The 20322-nt window shown below is 41.4% G+C and overlaps 1 protein-coding gene across 1 annotated transcript in view; it reads left to right on the top strand.

Annotated features, from left to right (window-relative positions):
• Positions 1–20322, top strand: part of RNASET2 (ribonuclease T2) — a 152494-nt gene that overhangs the window by 86180 nt on the left and 45992 nt on the right. Inside the window, exons 6-7 of the mRNA XM_085611449.1 lie at positions 1045–1109; positions 14378–14491. Coding sequence (XP_085467575.1) covers positions 1045–1109; positions 14378–14491 — 179 coding nt within the window. The remainder of the gene's footprint in view (positions 1–1044; positions 1110–14377; positions 14492–20322) is intronic.

The following is a 20322-nucleotide window of genomic DNA, read 5'->3' as shown; positions in this document are numbered from 1 at the left end:
GCCCTGTTTATGGCTGTGTTATTGGCTCCACTCAAATTACAGGCTTAAGTATGATAACTATGATTTTAATCCGCAACAACAAGGTGATTGAAGGAATGCTTTAATTAACCTCAACCACTGACGATCATTTTGGCCTACATTTCAGTACGTTGTTTTTCGCCACCCTAACTAAGGCCCGCCTTCTGCATATCAGTACCGCCTCTACTCCTCATGGAAACAGCCCTATCCGAGTTGCCAGGCGAGGCTCCCTCCAGAATAGACCTCAAGCAACCCCAGACCGATTTTGCCATTTTGAGGCTCATCAGTAGGGTGTAGCTTGAGTCCTAAGGCACAGTACGTTTGAGACCCACGTCTGGACATACACGTCGCACCTAGGGCAACAACAAGGTGATGGATGGAGTGCTTGAATTAATCTCAGCCACTGGCAGTCACTCAGGCCACTTTCCAAATTTGTAATTCAGCATGTTGATCAAGATAAGAGTGAAACTATCACCAAAATTAGGTAAAATGTAAGCGGAAACAGTCACCGGCGGCTGTCGCTTTCCTCTGCCTTTTTTGAGCGTTTCAGGTGAAATCACCCTCTGTCCAAATGAGGACTTATCTTTGCACATATGTGAAAAGAATGGATCTTCAGAAAGGAGTGTGTGCGAAAGTGTTAGCACGCCAACTTTGTCACAAACTGTTATATAACATCTGCTGACCCTATCTAAGTATAGCACGAAACCCTCACATGAGGAAGCCTCTTCCTACTTTTCAAAAGCCCTTTGTTGTAGCTCCTGTATAATCCTCCCATTCTGATATATTGTTTGCCCCTCTACCTACTCTTTGTCATTCCAAGCTTGTCATCCAGATCTGACTTGTTTATCCTTTTCAAATGTGTTTTACTCTTATCTTTTTTATGTGGTGATCTGAAACATTCCGTTTGTATGTCCTTGATTTTAGGATTGTGCCTAAACTGTTTTCTATCCTTTATTAGGCTTAAAAGGCCACTCGCCAAACGTCATTTAGTAAACAGGAAATGCAATTTTGCTTCATTTGTTACAGGACATTTTGCCAGACATGAATAAATTTTGGCCTGATGTGCTTCATCCAAATCAATCCCAGCTCTGGTGAGTTTGTATTTTTCACTGATTTTATTTTATGCTATAGGGTTTATCCATTATAATACAACAGCAAATTGTTAATTTATTAGAATTTTGTTTATGGACCTTCTCATAGTGTATCCTAAGTCAGCAAATGAATTTGTACTCCATTTATGATCTTTGTAATTGGGATTTGCATAGTATGAAAGGTTATCCAGATTTCGTTTATAATTTAAAACCATAGCACATTGCCCTGACAGCTGAGGGAGAGAGATGTGGTGCAGAACTTAGGAAATGAGGAAGTGAAAAGATCATAAAATCCTTTGTGTTTCTATTCTGTATTTTAGATTTTTTTTTTAATTGAAAAACTCCTTTGAATCTGCCCTTTCTTCTCTACCCCATATTAACATCTCTTTCTATAAGCACCTCCTACTCTTACTATATTCCTTCACATCCGATAGCTGGACTCCACTTACACGGCATGACACATCCAATACGTTGGCATGCTTCTGTATTTTGTGAAATTCTTTTTGGAAGTGTTTGTATAAACCTCCAAATAACACATTTCCTTCCCTTTTGTAAAATTGTATTGTTTAAGGGAATAGGGTCTTGATTTACCTATGTCTTTGTAACAACTTCTAAAAAGTCCTCAAGAAGCAAAAACCCATCTGCATGTTCTGAGGTGGGGCAGCCTGTGTAGTGGGTATTCCAGGAAACCGTCTCTAATGCATGCATACATCAAATTGTCTATTCTCTGAGTCTTTTCTAAATCGTCTCATTGCCCTAAGTGTTTCAGGACCTTCCTTTGTCTCCTGAAAGTCACTGGGGCACATAAAGTTTACAGTTCTTGTCAATCACTCAGCAAGCACTCTTAAAAGTTATTGCATTTTGCTTTATTAACAGCCTTAGCTGTCTGTGTCACTACTTACGGATGGAAGCACTTTGATGCGTGCACCGTATACCAACCCGCCGACTTCAGCATTGTAAGTGCGTTTCCTGGATATGTGCAGTTTGTGTGGGAGTCCACAAATCACATGCCTCTTAGGCAGTGGCGATGGCATGGCAATATCCTGTCAAAGTGCTGACGTGCGCGCTTTTGAACCCGCGGTCGGAAGTATTGCTCAGCAGCAGTAGATTGCTCAAGACCAGAATGGAATCTAAGGCACGCTCTAAGGCCAAGCGGCTCGAGCGTGACCGTGAAACTGGGGGAAATGTCCTTCGATTACATTTCAAATTTAATCTCAACTGCCATCCTGTCAAAGCAAATATCCACGGTAACATTACTGGGAAATAAACAATTGGCCAGGAATTGCATCTAGGAGGAGAGTTGTGGAGCTTTAATGACGATGCCACCCAAATAAATAAAATAAGCGAAACCGGAAAACCATTTTCTTTACATCTTTGTCCGGTATTACCACGGCCATCGTCGAAGAGTTAGTGCAACTTTCTTTTATTATAACTTTTATTATAACAAATGTAAATGCTTTCGCAGTAGGTTTTCCACATCTAGCCAAAAGCATTTCACCAACCGCATGCGAGAAGTTTTTTACTTTATCAGTGCTCTTTAGTAGTGCCCTTTATGATGCTCCCCGCGTGGCTGTACTCCTATTTAACTGTATTATTTCCACTGTAGTAGGTTACTTAAGTAGGGTGAACAGATTTTGAAAACCAAACCGGGATATTTAGCAAACATAAAAGAAGGACTGCACATTCACATCAACTGAGTGGCACAAACTGACTTGAATAAAAGCACTCCTCAACATATAAACACAGACAACGAGGCACTAAGGAACTAAATGAAAAGCATTTTTTAAACCCAGCCTCATTGGTGTTATTTTACTTTTGCTCTGATAAGAGCAGCTAACTCGTCCTTATGTCAGCTAACCCGTCTCCTTATGTTTTCAGTGGATCTTCTAAAAAAAAAAAAAAAAAATCCTGGACATGAACTACATATAACAAAATCTGCTGTGACAGCTGTTGGGAAAACTGGGACTGCCCTGGCAAATCCAGGTCTCCGTGTTTTCTAGTTCAGTATCTGACGTTGTGCGGCTGCCCGCAGCACACGCAGTGGGTCCTGTAAGAGGGCAGCTCCCTTACTGCCGCATTAGGCAGCGCACCGCTCCCTGTTGCAGGGACCCCCTACTCTGGGAGTCCCTCCTACATCGGCCCCTCTGTGGCATCATTTCCAGTGTGCAGTGGGCTGGGGCCAGGTACTTATACCTGCCCCCACCCTCTGGCCACCCTCCTTGTCCCCCACTGGACACGATTGATTTACTACAAAGGACCATGTATAGGAAGCAGATTAGTTATCACAGTGTATAATTTAATATATTTCACATTTGTAAAGCGCAAACAATCACCCGTAAGGGTCTCTAGGTGCTGGGGGCCGTCGGGAAGATTAAGCAAGCTATTGCCCAAAGTCACATGGTGCTGTGCTAATCTGCCGCCGGCACCGGGGATCGAACCGTGATCCCCAGATTCCGGAGTCAGTCGCCCTGGCCGCGGCGCCACACCTCTTCCCTAGAGGTGTGGGTGTTTCACAGGATGGACTGGTACACGTGATATGCGAGACCCCATTGACGCTTGGCATAGCAGTCCGGATCACCTCACAGAGGGCGAAGGCAAGGCCTGGGCCCCTGTCAGAATACGTGAAAGCTTAGTTGTCTGGGATGGTTGCTTGCAATCACGTTAAGCTCTACAGTCAGAAACAGAACATTTAAAGAAACACCTGTGAATGTACCGAGCACGCAGCAGTGAAGAAAGCAAGAGAATTAGCACAGTTCTGTATCCTGGAGTGTGACAAAAGCAACAATTTTAACACAGCCAAAACAGATCGAGGTACTCACTGGCAGATGCATAAGGGACAAACGCTCCGTGATACCAGATTTGACACCATTAACTTGTTCGCCATAGTTTATCAATAAAACTGTCTGTGCAAGGTTTGGTCAATTCAGCAAAGTAGGTGCACGATGTAAATGAGGGTATATTACATGTTACTTCAGTTAAGCAAAATTTTACCCGTCCTAAAGCCATGGCAGCTAGGCGGGTTGTGGAAGTTGGCATCTACTTAGTGTGCTGCGGTTCCTAGAGTTGGGGATACAATGAGTAAGAGCACAAAAAGGCTACAATGTATTAGGAACATTTGGCATTCCCATGATTCAAGGAAGGGCAGGTATCTGTACATATTGTTCTCCTCCTGTTCCCACCCACTTATCTGCTCCCTGGCACACATTAGCAGAAGTTGGGAAGTGGACGGCATGCGCCAGGGTGGGTACATCAGCATAGCGACACTGCATCTAAATTTAGCAGTCAGATGGTGAGAGGCTGGCATGCAGTATGGACATGAAATGATGCAGCATACGGGGGGTGTAGGCGCAATGCTATAGGCGTACGTTTGTCCATACTGGGGTAGAAGTGTACAGGCCAGGAACTAGCTGGGTTGCACAAGGTTGTCATTCCAAAAAGGTGTGTGCTGTGACTCCAATAGGGTGGGGAAAGAAGGGTTTGGAGCACACATGCTAACAATTACCAGAACACAGCAGGCATTTAAAGTTAAAAGAAGCAGGTAAATTTCTCACTTGCTGGTGCGGCGCACGGTTATCAGTTGAACCCCTATTTGGGAATAACCAGAAAGGCTTAGTCAACCCAAAATTTAAGGCACATATTGCACACTGTGCACTATGGATTAAATCAGACAGAACTGGGGTTACGTGAGAGCAATAGTTTTGCATTCCCTATGTGGCAAGAATTCTTGCCGGCGTTGTACTCCCTTACAGGAGGCGGCCAGCAGGCAAAGATAAGGGTATGGTGTTGGCCACACACAATAACTTGTTAACAAATACACAGTTGGCATGGAAGGCAAACTCCAACATGTTTTCCAGCGTATCCTGAAATCAGGGCCTCGGCGGTGATGGGTAAATGCACGACCCGGCACACTTAACAAGTAGGCTGTTATTGGCACAGAGGTCACCATAGGGATGTCACCCTGAAATGTGTTTAAAGTAGAGTACAGTTGTTCCCAGCTCCGGGGGGGGGGGCATTGAACATGCCTACGGTTGGGTAATTAAAGCTGTGGTTAAAACAGAACAGAAGTTCCCAATTCAAGTGGAGGCCATCAAACTTGCTTACGAAAGGGTAAATAAGCCATGCACAAGCCCACCAAGCAGGAGGGCTTGGTTCAACTCTAATTCAAATCAAATACAATAAGAAGGGCCAGGTAAATAAGGCATGGTCTCTTTAGTGCATACACCACAAGGTTCCCACGATAGGGACGGGACACACCTGTAGAGGGAGATGGGAATTGTCCAGCTAGAGGACTGGTAACCGCATGTTGCTGGAGGTTATGGAGCCTGCCATGGTAGGGGGCCCCGAATATGGGCGCATTATGGCAAAATGCCATGAGTCTTTACGGCAAGACCCTGGTCCTTCGGGCGGTTGTAAGCCTGAGCGACTGGGGGCTTGCCTGGATCTGCTCCGCCCCTAAAAAGGCGTGAGTAAAAGTGATGGAATAGGGGTCCATGGTATATAAGTGGGATAACCCCCACATAAATGGTAGCACCAATTGGGTTGGCCACGGTGCAGTTTGGCTCATCAGTTGGTCAGGGCAGCTTAGGTTATTCAACGCTGCCTGCCCTTGGATCGCCCGTAAGTTAACTCACCACGTTGCCATACTCCTGTATGTAATAAACCTGCAGCAAACTGTTTTCCCCAAAATCTTGTGTGTACTGTTTATTTTCCGCAGCGTGACTATTATTGCTAAGCAGGGGGGGTTGCCGATATCGGCACTGTATTCATTGCCAGGTCAAGCAGCGGCATCTCCAGTGACAGTCAAGCCGATTTTGCGTCTTCCCTTCCCGATTCTCCCATTGTTGTGCTAGGACATTTTGAATATTTTTACACATTAGAATTTTGTGGATTGCGCTCACTTGAGCTTTAAGGATTATTGTTGTCGGATCAAGTAATGAGTGTTGGGACTTGTAATAAAACATCTGTGTTGTTTGCTGCTTATCATTTACAAATTCATAAAATGTAGGCAGGTGCTCATTACACAGCTGAGTGGCCTATCTGTAATCAACCTAGTTTCTAAAGTACCACGCCAAACTCTGCAATCAACATTGTTAGGTTTCCTACTGGATTTAAAGCTGCATATGTCTCAATAAGCGCAGTTCCCACTTCTCCTGCTAATTAAGGCAAAGGAATACGTCTTGCCACTTAGTGTGTTGTACATACAATCAATGTGCACTCCTGAGTGGTTTGGATTATTGATATTTGTTTTTCTTTGTTTGGAGCATGCAGTGCACAATTTGTAATCAGATTTCTTGATACTCGCACTAATACCTCCTCCTTTTTTCCCCACCATCAGTTTCGTGTTGTTTACTTATGTGATGTGGAAAACTGACAAAGCCAACATGGATGATTGGAAAACTAAAACACAGCAGTTGCGGGCACAGTTTTGTAATTTCTTTTTAAGAACAGCTATTACTGGAGTAATTTCAACATGGTCTCTTTGAATTTTATAATCTGAGTCATCTAGGTCTTGTGAGAATGACTGGGATAGCAGAGTGCAAAGGCTGAGGCTTTTGACATGGAAAAAACAGCTTGTAGTGTTATCCATTATAACTCCTGTTTCCCTTGTTCATCCCGTCCAATGTTTGTTAGTCTTGGGATGCGGAGGAATTGATTCCATCAGCAGAAGTGTTCGATACTTCAATACATTGCCCTGAAACTACCACAGAAGTCTGCTCTGGCAAGGATGGAGACTGCACCAAAGACATGCACATTAGCAACACTTATTCGTAATACCTCTAAGTTAAAAACTGGCACAGGCACTTTGGCGTCAAAACATGGTTCCGTCATCAAAACCAAAGATTTAAATCTCAAATAACCGTCCTCATTCTGGTTTTGACTCCTAGAATGGATGAGCTTTGAAAAGAGGATTCTAAACATGTCCAAGATTACCCTCAAAATGATTGATTTAGTACGACCTCAAAAATATATCTACAGGATACTCTTACCTTCCATAAGGGTCCTGATATCTGTTGTCGAACAATCTGTGAAAGAGCCACAAATATACACTGAAATTCTACCTCAAAAGGAGGTTAGACATGTAAACTGAAAAAGTTAGCCGCAGACCCATCATCACAAAGAAAAGCTGTAAGACAAGATATTGGTCAGCAAAGTATATGTTTAGACACAAAAAAAGCCACACGTTGGCACAAACTGGAGCGCACAGTCAGATGAACTAATTCATTAAGGAAAGCTTGGAAATAAATTGAATTAACTTGGATGAAGCAGTTTCAACCAACATCCAACTTACCCAATCCAAATGAAGGCAAATAAGTTGGTAAGAGCCACCTAATGTTCCCACGCTTTCATTACCTGCAGTTGTTCTGCACACAGTAAGAAGCTTAGGAGTTAGTTGAACACAAGGATCAAATTGAGGGTGAATAGCTGAGAGATATGTGGGATAAGTATTGGACACTTCACAGAAGATGAGGCTTTAGATGCATATTCCATTAAGGCATTGCCGCCAGGTGAAGTTTCCTATTATGCCATTTGAAGAGCAGCCTTCCATCATCATGGTGTAGCAGCAGAAGAAGAGCATTTCTAATTAGAGACCTTGCCTGGAACAGAAACTAGTTATCAATATCTTCTAATTTTTAAGCATGTGTCGAAATATGGTCCTGAAATTTATAAAATTCTAGAAAAAATGATTAATCCTGTTAGATATGACCGCCTGGGCAACTGTACTAGTAGGATTGGAATTTCAAATGGTGTTAGACAGGGCTGTATTCTAGCCCCCCTGCTTTTTACTTTATATATTAATGATCTAGGTGCTGTTTTGACTAAATCGTGCAAGGACATTCCTAGAGCTGGCAAATTTTCTATTCCGGCATTATTATATGCCGATGATGCCGCCTTGCTAGCACGTACTCCTGTGGGTCTGCAACGGTTGCTGGACTCATTTGCAAATTTTATGAAAGCACTTGATCTCAGCGTGAATTTTTCCAAATCTCATGTTATGATTATGGGGTGTAAAGTAAAAAAAGCTAAGAGCTTGTATTGCGAAGGGCATGTTTTATCCCGCGTCAGTAGATTTCCCTATTTGGGGGTTATCTTTGATGATAGTCTTAACTGGTCTCCGCAATTAGCGGCTAAGCGTAATACTTTTGTTAGATCTACCTTAGCTGTATTAGACTTTGCCCGCAAATTGGGGGTGAAGCCTATGCAGGCCATTTTGAACATTTATGTTGCTAAATGTCTTTCTATAGCAACGTATGGGGCAGAATTATGGGGAATTAAAGATGTAAAAATGCTTCAAATAGTTGAGGACAAATTCTTAAAATCTATTTTATCTCTTCCTCAGTCAACCCCTGCCTTTATTGTTCATCAGGAATGCGGGTTAGACCACCTTGTGGACCGTATTGCTCTAGCGCCCATGTTAAAATGGATTACAACCTGGCTAAACCCTGATTTGGAATTAAATCACGCAATTTTAAAGGATTGTTTATCTCTTGAGTATGGTACCTCCATCCCCTGGATAAACTATGTTAAGAATTTATCAAGAGAACTAGGTCGTCCAGAATTATTTGATGCTCCTGGCAGTCTAACTAAGGGGGATTTAAAATGGGTGAAAGTTGAATATAAAAATCGGATAACCTTAGAAAGAGAAGATAAGGAGTTACTTAAACCTTCAGTCAGGGCTCATCAGTTATTAATCACCTCAAACAGTATTGAACCCTACCTGGTCACTGTTAATAACATGAATCATCGTTTTTTACTTACCAGGTTCAGACTGAACAAATTTCATCTTTTGCTCACCGATTCCCCAGGGTGGTCAAGGGAGAAGGATTTGGGAATCTGTTCTTGTGACGGTTTTTCCCTTAAAGATACAGTGCACTTTATCTTCTTTTGTAAATACTTGGCTCCCATTCGTAAAAAACATATCATCCCCCTTATTAAGGAGAAAGGTTTTAGGCAAGTTAAACCTGCCCTTTTATATTTACAATTGCTGGGATCAACGTGGGAGATCTTTAATATTGCCAAATTTTTAGCAACCTCAATGAGATTAAGGAAGAAAATTTCTTGGACATAATCATTATTTGGGTAATTCATGAATTGTAACCACTACCTTGTATGCCTTTTTAATTCATTCGTAGTGTTTTAATGTTAAATGTTATTTATATTGTATGTATATATTTATATGCTTTTATGGTTTTTGTTATGAAACCGAATAAAGTAATTTTGACTGACTGACTGATTAATCCTGGAATGAAGTGGAAATGCAAAGCTGCATATCAGAGCCTCATTTACATCACGGGTACATTACTACCTGTGTTGCATCTTTGCAACCTAGCAACCCACCAGCATTCTGGTTGTCCTCCGCACTGGGTTCTGGATTGTAGAACCACAGGGTCAGAGGACAAGCAGTTGCTGGAGGTGCAGGTGTTCCCCAGGGTCGTTCCTGCATATCGTAATAAACCTCTTACCTCAGTCCTGATTGAAGGGTGTTACTTTCAAAACATTAATCAATGTAAGCGCAAATAAAGGCTTTTGCAAGAGACTGGCTTCTCCCTCCCCATCTTTGACAAAGATTACAAGATTAGATGCAGCAGGCAAGCAAGAATATTCTTAGTTGTTTGCCTTCAGCAGTTTCATCAGGGCACCGTCCATATGAATGGCCATGGGAGGGTGCACTTTCTCCAAGTACTTTCATGCTGGACATGGAATAGTAAATTACACCCTCTGCTGCCCTAAGGATGCAACTGATGCGGCTGAAAAATAAAAAATAAACACAAGGCAGCAACTGTTGCAGCCAAGAATTGGTAGATTCTCATATCAGCTCATCAATGCTTGGGATTTTGAAGAAACCATTAGGCAGAAACATCTTCTTACAGTACCCTCCTGAATTACATAAAAAGATATCTGCAATATACGATTTCTAATTGGGAGTGTTCTGTGCCTTGCTTCTTAGACGTTTTTCCTGACTCCAAATAGCAGGGTTTAGATTCAAAGTTCTTGAGAATGATTTTCAATGGTGATCATCAACAGGGGGCTGGAGTGTTAGGAGGGCAGAAGTACAACAGGCAAGAGGGAATGGGAGATGGGAGGGAAGAAGCAGCAAGGTTAACTGCGCTAGCTTGAAAGAAAAGTAGTACCTCAGTGGCTGCGCCAGCAGCAGAAGAACCCTAATCAAGGTGAAGCAATCAGCACTGCTCCAGAAGAAGAGGAACTGAAGCCGTCCCACACCACCCAATTAGGAGACAGAAAATTAGAGTAACAGTGAAGTGACAGTGAAGTCCATAAATGGTAAGCAAAGGTGGGGTCCAAGCCCCTTTGTAGAAAACAATATCTTCTGCAGGCTAGAGCGCGGGTGTGGCCTACCAATGATGGGTCCCCCCCATACAGAATGTGTTGGGAGGTCCCAAAGACTCCATATGTCTCTGATATTCTACCTTTTGAGGCAAAATTGGACCCCCATGAATGATGCCCCCCTCTAATGCAGGTGCTATGTCCCTGTGTAGAATTCAGTTTAAGGTACTTTGTGTAATACTCAATAGATTGGTTTACCAAGAAACCACTTCTACGGTATGATACCTTGATTTCTACGGTGGGAAAATTTCTACGGGCAAAGCAGTCAGCAGCCGAAAATGATGATGACCAGAAATTAAGGAAGTCCTCAATAAGCTGATTCAACCTGGACTTATTTAATTCGTGGAAAGAGGTAGTGTGTAAATGGAGGCACCATTTTAGATCAGATGCAGTCAATGACTATGTATATATATGTGTGTGTATATATATGTATATATATATATCCATGTTAAATAGAAGAAATGAATGTTATACTGAACAATGAGTCATACCAATTTTGCATGTTGGTCAATGAGGAAACAAAGCTAGCCCCTTGTTAACTCAAAAATGCAGGACTGTGGTGAGCTGCTTCGCTTATTCTCCGAATATATGGATTAGCTCAATTCCACCTGCAACTGGAAATTAACCCAACCTTTTTATCCCTCGCCCAATAATTTGGGATTTGACAAAGAGTTTTGTATCAGGAGTAAATACATATATGAATCTGCGTTGAGCAGGAGGTCCTGATAACATTCCAGTTGCTGTGGTGGGCAGCGACTCCATCCTTTCCTGCGATGGGTTGCAATCGAAGGTATAATACCTGATTCCTGAATAAGTCATATTATTAAACCAAAACATATAAAGGAGTCATATAAACCCTCTAACTATTGAATGATTTTCTTTTTGGACATCGACTTCTACAATCTATGCCAATGAAGTCCTTAAAGGTTGAACAGCTTGGACGTCTGAGAGTGTTCTCCCATATGAACTGGGAGGATTTTGAGAAGATTACTTCATGGTTCACCACACCAACCTATAACCATTTCCTCGGAGATCCATTGACACATTGGGTTACTTATGTTGCCGTTTCATTGACCTGAGAGCAGCTTTTGACCTAGTTAGCCTCAGCATCTTGTGGGCTAAATTGTAGGGTTGGTATATTTCACCTAGATGGAATGAGATTCTAGGTGTAGGTTTTCATTCCATATTTCCAATATTTCTATTGAATGGTTTATAACATGGCAGTGTCCTTGCCCCAATATGTTTTCTGGCTGCATGTGACCGATTTACTCATCCCAGTCTTTCTCTCCTAGAATGGGTAAACGCTATATCCCTTGTCTGTTTTACAGTAATGATATTCTGGTAGTAGCTCATTAACCAATAGATTCCAATACAATCAGTCAGCTCTTAGTCAATATTGAATGAAGAATAAACTCACAATTAAAATGAATAAAACTGAGATGATGGTATTCTCAAATATTCCAAAGAGATGTTTGTGGTGGTGACCAAATGTTAAATTACTGCAGGCTCATTTTTATAAATATTTAGTTCGTTAATTTAGCTTTAATTTGAATTGGGATAATCTTTTTTTGTGCTATAAGTACCACCTTTTTTTGGCAACAATAAATGCCCTCTGATGAATGGACAGTTGAAATCGGGGCCCCTCCTAATCCTTTTAAGGCTTAGCGATTGGAAAGTAATACCATAGGAACTTTACAGTACAGAGTTGCTAGCTTTCGATACTAGACTTCTTTAACTCAAACTAGAATCACGGTTGATCTTGTGATTTGCTTTATTTGCATTCTAAAAGATTGACTTTACCTTATTTTATTTAGGCAGGTCATAGGGAGGATTTCCCCTATCTAAAGTGTCTATGAGACTTGGAAAAACATATGTAGATTTTGTGTCTTATTATTAGGGCAATCCCAACCTAGCGCATTAATGGCTTGATGATAGCAGCAAAGGCCAATGATGGTCTGTATGTCTCTAACCTAGGTGTCAGATTTGTTGTTATGTATTTGCTAATAGATGGTTGCTTCAGCGTAAACAACTGTTACGGCCTATATTTAAGAAATATGTTGTATGTTATCGGACTGATGCTTTATTTATTTAATGCTTGCAGTTGTATGATTATTAAATCTATTCAGAAAATGACATTCAGGTTTTAAATTCAGTAAAAGCGTTAAAGCCTCTTAGGCTTTTAATTATGGTGATGGTTTAGGATTTAGAATAGTTTTTACTAGTCTTTCTTTTTAAACTTATAAATAAAGATTCTCTCAAATGTACTTTTCATTGAAGTGTTGTTGCTTCTCAATGCTCTCTCACACATTATCTCTGAAAGAGCCCCATGGCAAAGCTAAGAAAAGATAAGCCATGGTGGATACCCTTTGGGAATAAGGTGATATACTTCGGTGTAGTCCCGCTAACAATAGTCACATGAACATATTCAGTTTGCCTTACACAAACTCACTTAGCCTAAAAGTCAGTTTGATGGATCACGCTGTTAAGTGGCTTTCTAATATTTCTGCTAGTCTCCCTAAAAAAAAGATAACACAAATTGTGTGATCTATTATCTTGAAATGGTATTACAGAACAGTGTGTCCATACATATTGTGTTCTAATGCTCACCCGTTGTTGCTTCAGAATGTCGGTACGGTGTCACGGACCTTATTCTACCCATAGGAATAGCCCTTCCCCTTCGTGGCTCAAGTTTAGAGTTAAAGTCTGTGGTCCAGTTTAGGACTGTGGTACGGATGAGACGAAGAATTATGGTCTAATTTTGGTTAACGGCTAAGGACAAGGTTAAGGCTAGTTAGTGTTAGGATAAGCTAACTGTTAAAGTTAGAATTTGGGTTCGGAAAAGGTAAATGATAGTATAAGTGTAACGGTTTGGTGAAGGTAAAGATCAAGATTTGGGGTAAGGAGGTATGCTTAAAGTCCAATTGGGATTATTGTTTTGTCTTTTTGGAGTAACTGCTGACCATTCTGAAATTCATAAAAAATCCCAGAAATAATACTAGTCCCACCAACCGAGTATACCATGGTACCCATTCTTTTCCTATTCGTTTGCATGGATATCCATTCTACATTGATAACAATATCAAGCAGTTTATCATCACAGCTTAAAGAACATGGCAAGGTCTATGATTTGCAAATCACTGTGAAGTTAACACCGGCTGTGTCATAAGGATTAAATAGATAGCATGCCTCATTCCAAAAGTCTTGACTAATCCTGATTTAAATTGTTTTATGTAGCCTGCCCCTGTATTACTAATCAAGGAGAAGCTTAAAAGTGAACAACTGTGGATTGGTTGTGAGCAATTCACCGGTTTAATGGAATCAAGATGTGCAGAGGGAAAAGGGCATATTTGCATTTTGTTCCTGTGCTGTTATATATAGGGTGTGTGGTGTGTGGACGGGGGGGGATTGGGTCTGAGGTTCTGCAGACCTATCAAGGGGATGACATATGGTGCCTTGGATTTGTACGATTTGATCATTGCGTGTTTGATGCTCATCGGGCTTCGCCCATTTGGTACCATGGAAAATCAATAAAATTTGTTGTTATAAAAAAAAAAGTGAACAACTGTGTGGTGCTGCCAAGCAAATGGTTGTTATTTCTGTTACCGGCAAAATATGAGTTTACTTCTACAATGGAAGTTGCAGATTCAGTGTGGTTGTTCAAGAGTCCCATTTTGTAATGCATTGGCATAGATATGTCACTAAGTGAAAAAAAAAATTCAGCTGGGATAAATATTGTACTGAGTGGTGTGCTTATTTTACTAAATTGTTTTGAATGTGTTGACTCGTGAAATGGCGAAGCCAATTGGATTGTTTTTACAGAAGGTAATTAAGTATTTGGGGATTCATGTTTCTATGATATTAAATTACCTTTTAACAATTTTTATAATAGATTGTAGACAGTTATTTTTACTTTATTGTTACAGGAAGCACGAGTGGCAGAAGCATGGAACTTGTGCAGCCTCCCTGAGCTGTCTCGATTCTCAACATAAATACTTCAGCACTGCTCTTGATTTGTACAAGAAGACGGATTTAAATGGGTAACTTATTTTTGATCAGAAAAAGTATTCTATGTTTATGCTTTGAAGAATGAACTGCTGCCTTTCAAGAATCATTTGGCTTCAAGTTGTAGATCCATGTTTTGTTAGTATTCCTACATAATTTTATGAAACTCTGTTCTATGTGGTTTTATTCAGAAGCATCTTCTTGTAGTCCTTGGATCTTACATGATATCTTTGCTACTTTCAGCATGTGAACCTGTTCATACCTAGAGGCTTTTGTTTTCTGCAAGTACAGAAGTTAATATGCATATATCTGCTTGATGTAAAGTCTTTATGGAGTGTAGATCATGATAATTTTGGGGGACTTCATAAGTAAATTAGGGTAGTTATGAATCGTATTCTGCTGCACATGATTCTGCACATTAGGACCCTGAGGGTGTGAATTTTCTGTCAACTTTGCAGCGTTTCTGATGGTGGCTGTGGTGCTTTAGATTCTAATCGAGATTGTGTTGATGCGCTCTGGTAGGTAGATGAGAAGTTCAAATCTTGGTTAAAAGCTAAATATTCACATTGAGCAGAGTGAGGGACCTATAAGAAGCATACACCATCCGGTCTTTATTGGGGTTAGATATTAGAAAAAATTATGGACATAGAGGCAGCCACCCTTTGCATTGGGCAATGCTATTAAAAGATAGTTCCCATATGAAGCCTACACATATACCTCCTTACACATATAGCTCCGCACACAAGAACAACTAAAAAAGACTCTTGGTGATCTCTCCTATCATTACCCTATTGCTGATGAGGGCCCATTATGTTAAAGCATGACATCTAGTGCGGGTGAGGGGGGTCTGTGTCCTTTTAAGTAAAACCAACTCGAATATAGGCTTCAGATGGAAAGCATCTGAGCACATTAATGTTGTAAGCAGGTAATCACTTTACACCTTTTTAATCCTTAGTACATGCTTGTATTCACAAGCTATAATTGTGAAGATGGATTAAGGGCTTTAATTTATATCTCTCTCTTCAAGGTTACTTAATGATCTTCTTAAACACATAAAGCAGCGGAGCTAGAAAGCTCGGACCATACTGGGCGAGAACCTATTGGGTTATGGTATTTTTTGACCTGACGCAATAGTGGGACTGTGATCAGATCCCAGAATGTTTGTAGGTTCAAACAAATGCACATACCCATGTATTTAAAATTGTCACATGCTGTACACATTGGGACACAAATAAGGATGGATATTTGGTGCTATTCCTTATTGGAATGTTTATGCACTTTTTCCAATTTACATTGAGGACTGAAGCATCACCATATATTCAGAGGATCGCTGTTAATTTAGGCAAAGTGTGCATGGCTCATTGTACATACTGTAGCATGTCACCCGTGCACAAGAACAGCCATTTTTCAGAAGACCCCCTCTATCAGAATCCTCGATTGAACATCTTATCTCGACCATTCAGCAAGAGGTTCCATTATTAAAGTAAAGAAGAGAAGGGTAAACGGTGCCCAGTGTGCATTATTTTTTTGCAGGTAAGAGGGAAAGGGTGAAGTTTATCTCTTTGAGGACCTGAAGAAGAAAACCCAAATTCAGTAAAAGTAAAAGGCTTACTCAGTCCGCCACAACTAGCACAGAGACTCTATGTATTTCTCCCACTCTGTAGCTTCTCCCTCTCAATATCTGATACAATGCGGGTGCTACGTTTGTTGCAGGAAAACATTTTTGTCCCAGTTGATGACTGATCCAATAATTTTTGCCAATCTGCAGGCAAGGATTTTGGTCTTGATATTGATTAGTGAGTATGGGCCTGGATGAGCTACGTTCACATAAGAGTTTGTCGGGTATTAGTATAACTCTGGCGTTGATGCCTCTCAAGTCACGTGGAATTAGGCTATTTTGCAGTGTTTGTTCCTGCATTGTCTATAAATATGGGATTAGAAAGGAGAAGTTGCTCTTTAAGATGCCATTGAGACTGTTAGAGCCTGGGGTTTTGCCAATGGACTTTCCTCTTCTTGCTTTTTTTTCCTCTATGGGGTTTCTCGGGTCTAATGCCTGCCTGCCCTCCGCACCGCGTTTGTTAATTATAAGACCATTTATTATCTATTTTGTCACTCTCAATTGCGAGTTGTTCAATTTTGGTAAAGAGTAGCTTATAGTATTTGGCAAAGGTTTCTGAAATTTCAAGAGAAGTTATTATTAGGCTTGTCTTTAGGATATTATTCTGATCTGTAAATAGTGGCCAGAAAAGCCAGTAAAGGAGTTTGCTGCTTTATATTCCTCTGAGAATGCTCTATGTTTGGATTCCACCTTAGCAAGGTTGGTAGTATGTAACAGGGGTTAGTTTAGGGATAGTCTTGCAGTTTCTAGTTGGTGAAGAATCTCACCGTTATTTGTTAGGTTTATGAGTGATTCAGTCTCTCTTTCACAGTCTTTGATTTTACCAGCCATGTAGTACATTTCTTTCCCCACTATAAAAGTTTTAAAAGCGTCCCATAATTGAGGCCTGGACGATACCGATGATTGATTTAATACAAAGTAAATGTTAATTCTTCCTTGAGAAGTTTGGGATACGTCTGACTCTAGAGATGACCTGGCGATAAGCTGCCAGTGTCCTCTATTATCGATTCTCTGATGAGCACAGGCTTTTTCCATTGGTGAGCAGTCTGATCTCGGGAGTGTACAAGGCAACTGTGCTGCCAGTATGAAAAAAGTAATCTATATGGCAATATGAAAAGGAGATGCAAGAATAGTATGTGCATTGTCGCCCACATGATTCATAGGTCAACCATTGGATTGGCTGATCGAGTCGACTCACTTGGGAAGTGTTGTAGTATTCCTATAGGTTGTGGAAGGATCTCTGGTATACATTTATGGTTCCATGACAGAATTAAAGTCCCTTCCCACTACGGTCATCCTAGTCAGAGAGTTGGGGAAGTTGCTACTGTGTAAAGTGTTGCATGCTAATGTTGGGGTGGAGCATAAATGATAAGCAGCGCCCATGCCCCCGCCGTTCTTTCAGTGATTATGCCATTGTGCCCCCGTTTATCATGATGTACACTTGTGAGAGCTAGTAAGATGGATTTCTGAAGTAGCATAACCACTCAGCGTGATTCCCTTTTTGAATTCATAACGGAAAACCCTTGAGTACCCATGGCTACCGACGAAGGAGACTTGCTTACATAAAGAGAGCATTGTAGAGCATTTCTGAACTGTAGGATCACACCCAATGCTTAGTTTCGTTATTGAGGTTGTCAACATTCCATGATATGAATCTGCATCTGTATGACTTTTGGTTACACAACATATTCGATGTCAGTCATGTATCGTAGGTGAATTGTGTGCTTCAAGTGTGTGCGATGCAAAGTTAACAACCATAAAAATTCCAAATACAATCACCACATATTTCCAACCCTGAAGCATCTGCCTATTGAACGTACTGCTAACTGAACAAAATGGGGTTTAATGGCTCAACACCTTTGCTGCTCCTTAATGTGTCCCAAGAGCTTTTACTGGTGAGTTTGTCTGATTTTTGCAGTGTCTGATTAGGTCATAAGGTCTAATTTGTCTGAAAAAAGAGGGAGAAGGAGGAAGGTGCATTGCATAGGTTTTACATTGTAGGATAAACAGTTATATTTGTGTCTTGTTTAGTAACCTCTTGTGATTGTACAGTGGGAAGCTCCGGTTCCTCTCTTCCACTAACGCTCAAGGATTTAGACACCCTCTCCAGAGGTAACTTCTTGCTTAAGAATTACTATCTGGGATGTTTTTTCTAATATCTTGCTAGTTCACTGCTTGTCCTTCTAGGTAAAAAGAGCCGGTAAGGATGGCCCCACTTATATTTTATCTTATGCTACTGCAAGAACTCATTTACTGGCTTTGAGGGCATTCTCTTTTGTAATGTGACCAGGGAGTGGTCGTGAAAAATACGTGCAGTTTACATCCCTTTGAATACAAATTTAATCCCTGTTCGCAAACCGTGCATTGTGCTTTTCTTGTCTTTGGAAAGTTAGACCAAGGATAGGATGCCTTGATGTTTACTGCTCTTGGAATTCACAGAAACTATCCTGTGTGCACTTTCTCCATCCTAATTAGTTAGCTGTTAGTTAATTTCAAAAGGGTGCTCAACAGCTCCTGAAGGTATTTCTTAATGTCCTTTCTTTCCACCCCGTTTTGGAACTTCTGGTAAGTACACATTATTCTCTTGGATATGTCTTTAGGGACTTGTTTATATTGGAGGTGTATGTGCTGCTTCTCCAAGAATAGAATGCTTGCCTTGAATTGTTCCTGTCCCATTATTTTTATGTCGGGTTTCTTCAAGGGTTTGCAGCCTCTTGCCCAGTTTAGAGATGCCACTTTTGATGTCTTTTGGGACCTGCTTGAGTCATATTTTGTACTGTGTCCAATGATTTCCTTTAAAAAATCTTTTTGAGGAAGGTCTTCGTGACTGTTTTACTATCAGCCACTGGGGTGTTTGGAAGATGTTAAAACAGGACTTTTATTTTGGGATCCTTCTTGCCTCTGTCTTGTTATTGTGTGTAAACTTGCTGTCTTCAATCTTCTGCAAATTTGGTCCATAACGGTTGCACCCAACCTACACTGGACTGCTTGAATTCTGGTGCAGCAGTCCGCCTCGACATGAATGAATAGGCTCTCTTCTCTTCGTGTCTATAGATTTCCTGCCTCAGGCTTTGGCTAGCCTCTGTTAATTTCTTAGGTATATCTGTCTACTGGGACCACCCTTGTAAGGCCAGATTTTCTAGTCAATGGATACTAAACTGTCACTCACTTCCTCGCTCAGAACTCTCTTCTGATCCTTTTTTCCCACGGAGATGAAGATGATGTATGACTGCATTTCCTTGGCATCAGTGTCCAGGTATCAATGCCCTCTTACGGTGGTTGTCGCCCCATGCAGCCACACTCCCACCTCAGCCTACATCAATGAGATAGCTCACTCCTGCAACTGAGCAGCATTCTACAGAACATTCTTGTTATTTAAGCTGACCATTTCAGCTAAGCCAAATATTGCTGTTCTCACACCTGTGAACCTGTATGGTGTAGGTGTAGGAGCGAGCCATTTAGGGCGAAGTGGCTGCCTTCCTGAATTTACGCTTCCCACCCCTTGTGTGCATTTCATTTTCAACCAATACCCTCCCTCTGTGCTATTTCCACCAGCTTGGTCCATCATGAGGCCCATCTCTATGCTGATCTTTGACTGATTGCTTTCCAGGCCCTAGAGTTGCATACCTTGGCACCTCTAGGCCCCCACTCAGCCCCTATCATATTTTAGTCTGGTTCAGGGGCCCCTGCTTCCGACTAATTCTCGCAATTTAGATCCCTGGGCCATGTCATTACTTGCAAACCTGACATTCTGTGACTGTCTCTGGCTTTATCTCCCTTGTTGAACCATCACTGCTTCAGTCACACTGTCCCCCCTATTTTTGCGCCTTTCTTCTCAGGAAAACCTGCCTGGCCAGGCCGTTACTACCTCGAAAACTTGCCTGTCTCTCAGCTTCATTGGGCCCACCACCCTCACTGCTACATTTTCTCTGTTGCTGCAGTCCTACTGCCTCTCTCTCTCCTGTTCTGGCTGCTTCACTGCTCACCAGTCTGGTGGTCAGCTGTGTTCTGGTCCAGTTGTCTTTCTCACTTTGAATCTTCTGTGTGCTCTTATTTGTGAGGAACCCAGCAAAATCAGATGGCCGCCGCCAGTATTTGCTGAATATTGTAGGTCATTGCCAATTAGTCTGTGTTATCCCGGGCGGTGGACTGCTCCTTTGCACTGATCTCTGCCACCTGCGGGTGCGTTCACCGACCCCAGGTTGCGGTTTATGCTGCTTGTTGAGCTGGACACAGTTATTAATGAAA

Source organism: Triturus cristatus, chromosome 6, assembly GCF_964204655.1.
Source record: "Triturus cristatus chromosome 6, aTriCri1.1, whole genome shotgun sequence".
NCBI classification, from domain to species: Eukaryota; Metazoa; Chordata; class Amphibia; order Caudata; family Salamandridae; genus Triturus; species Triturus cristatus.
The sequence above is the reverse complement of the archived record's forward strand: the minus strand, read 5'-3'. Positions and strand labels throughout refer to the sequence as shown.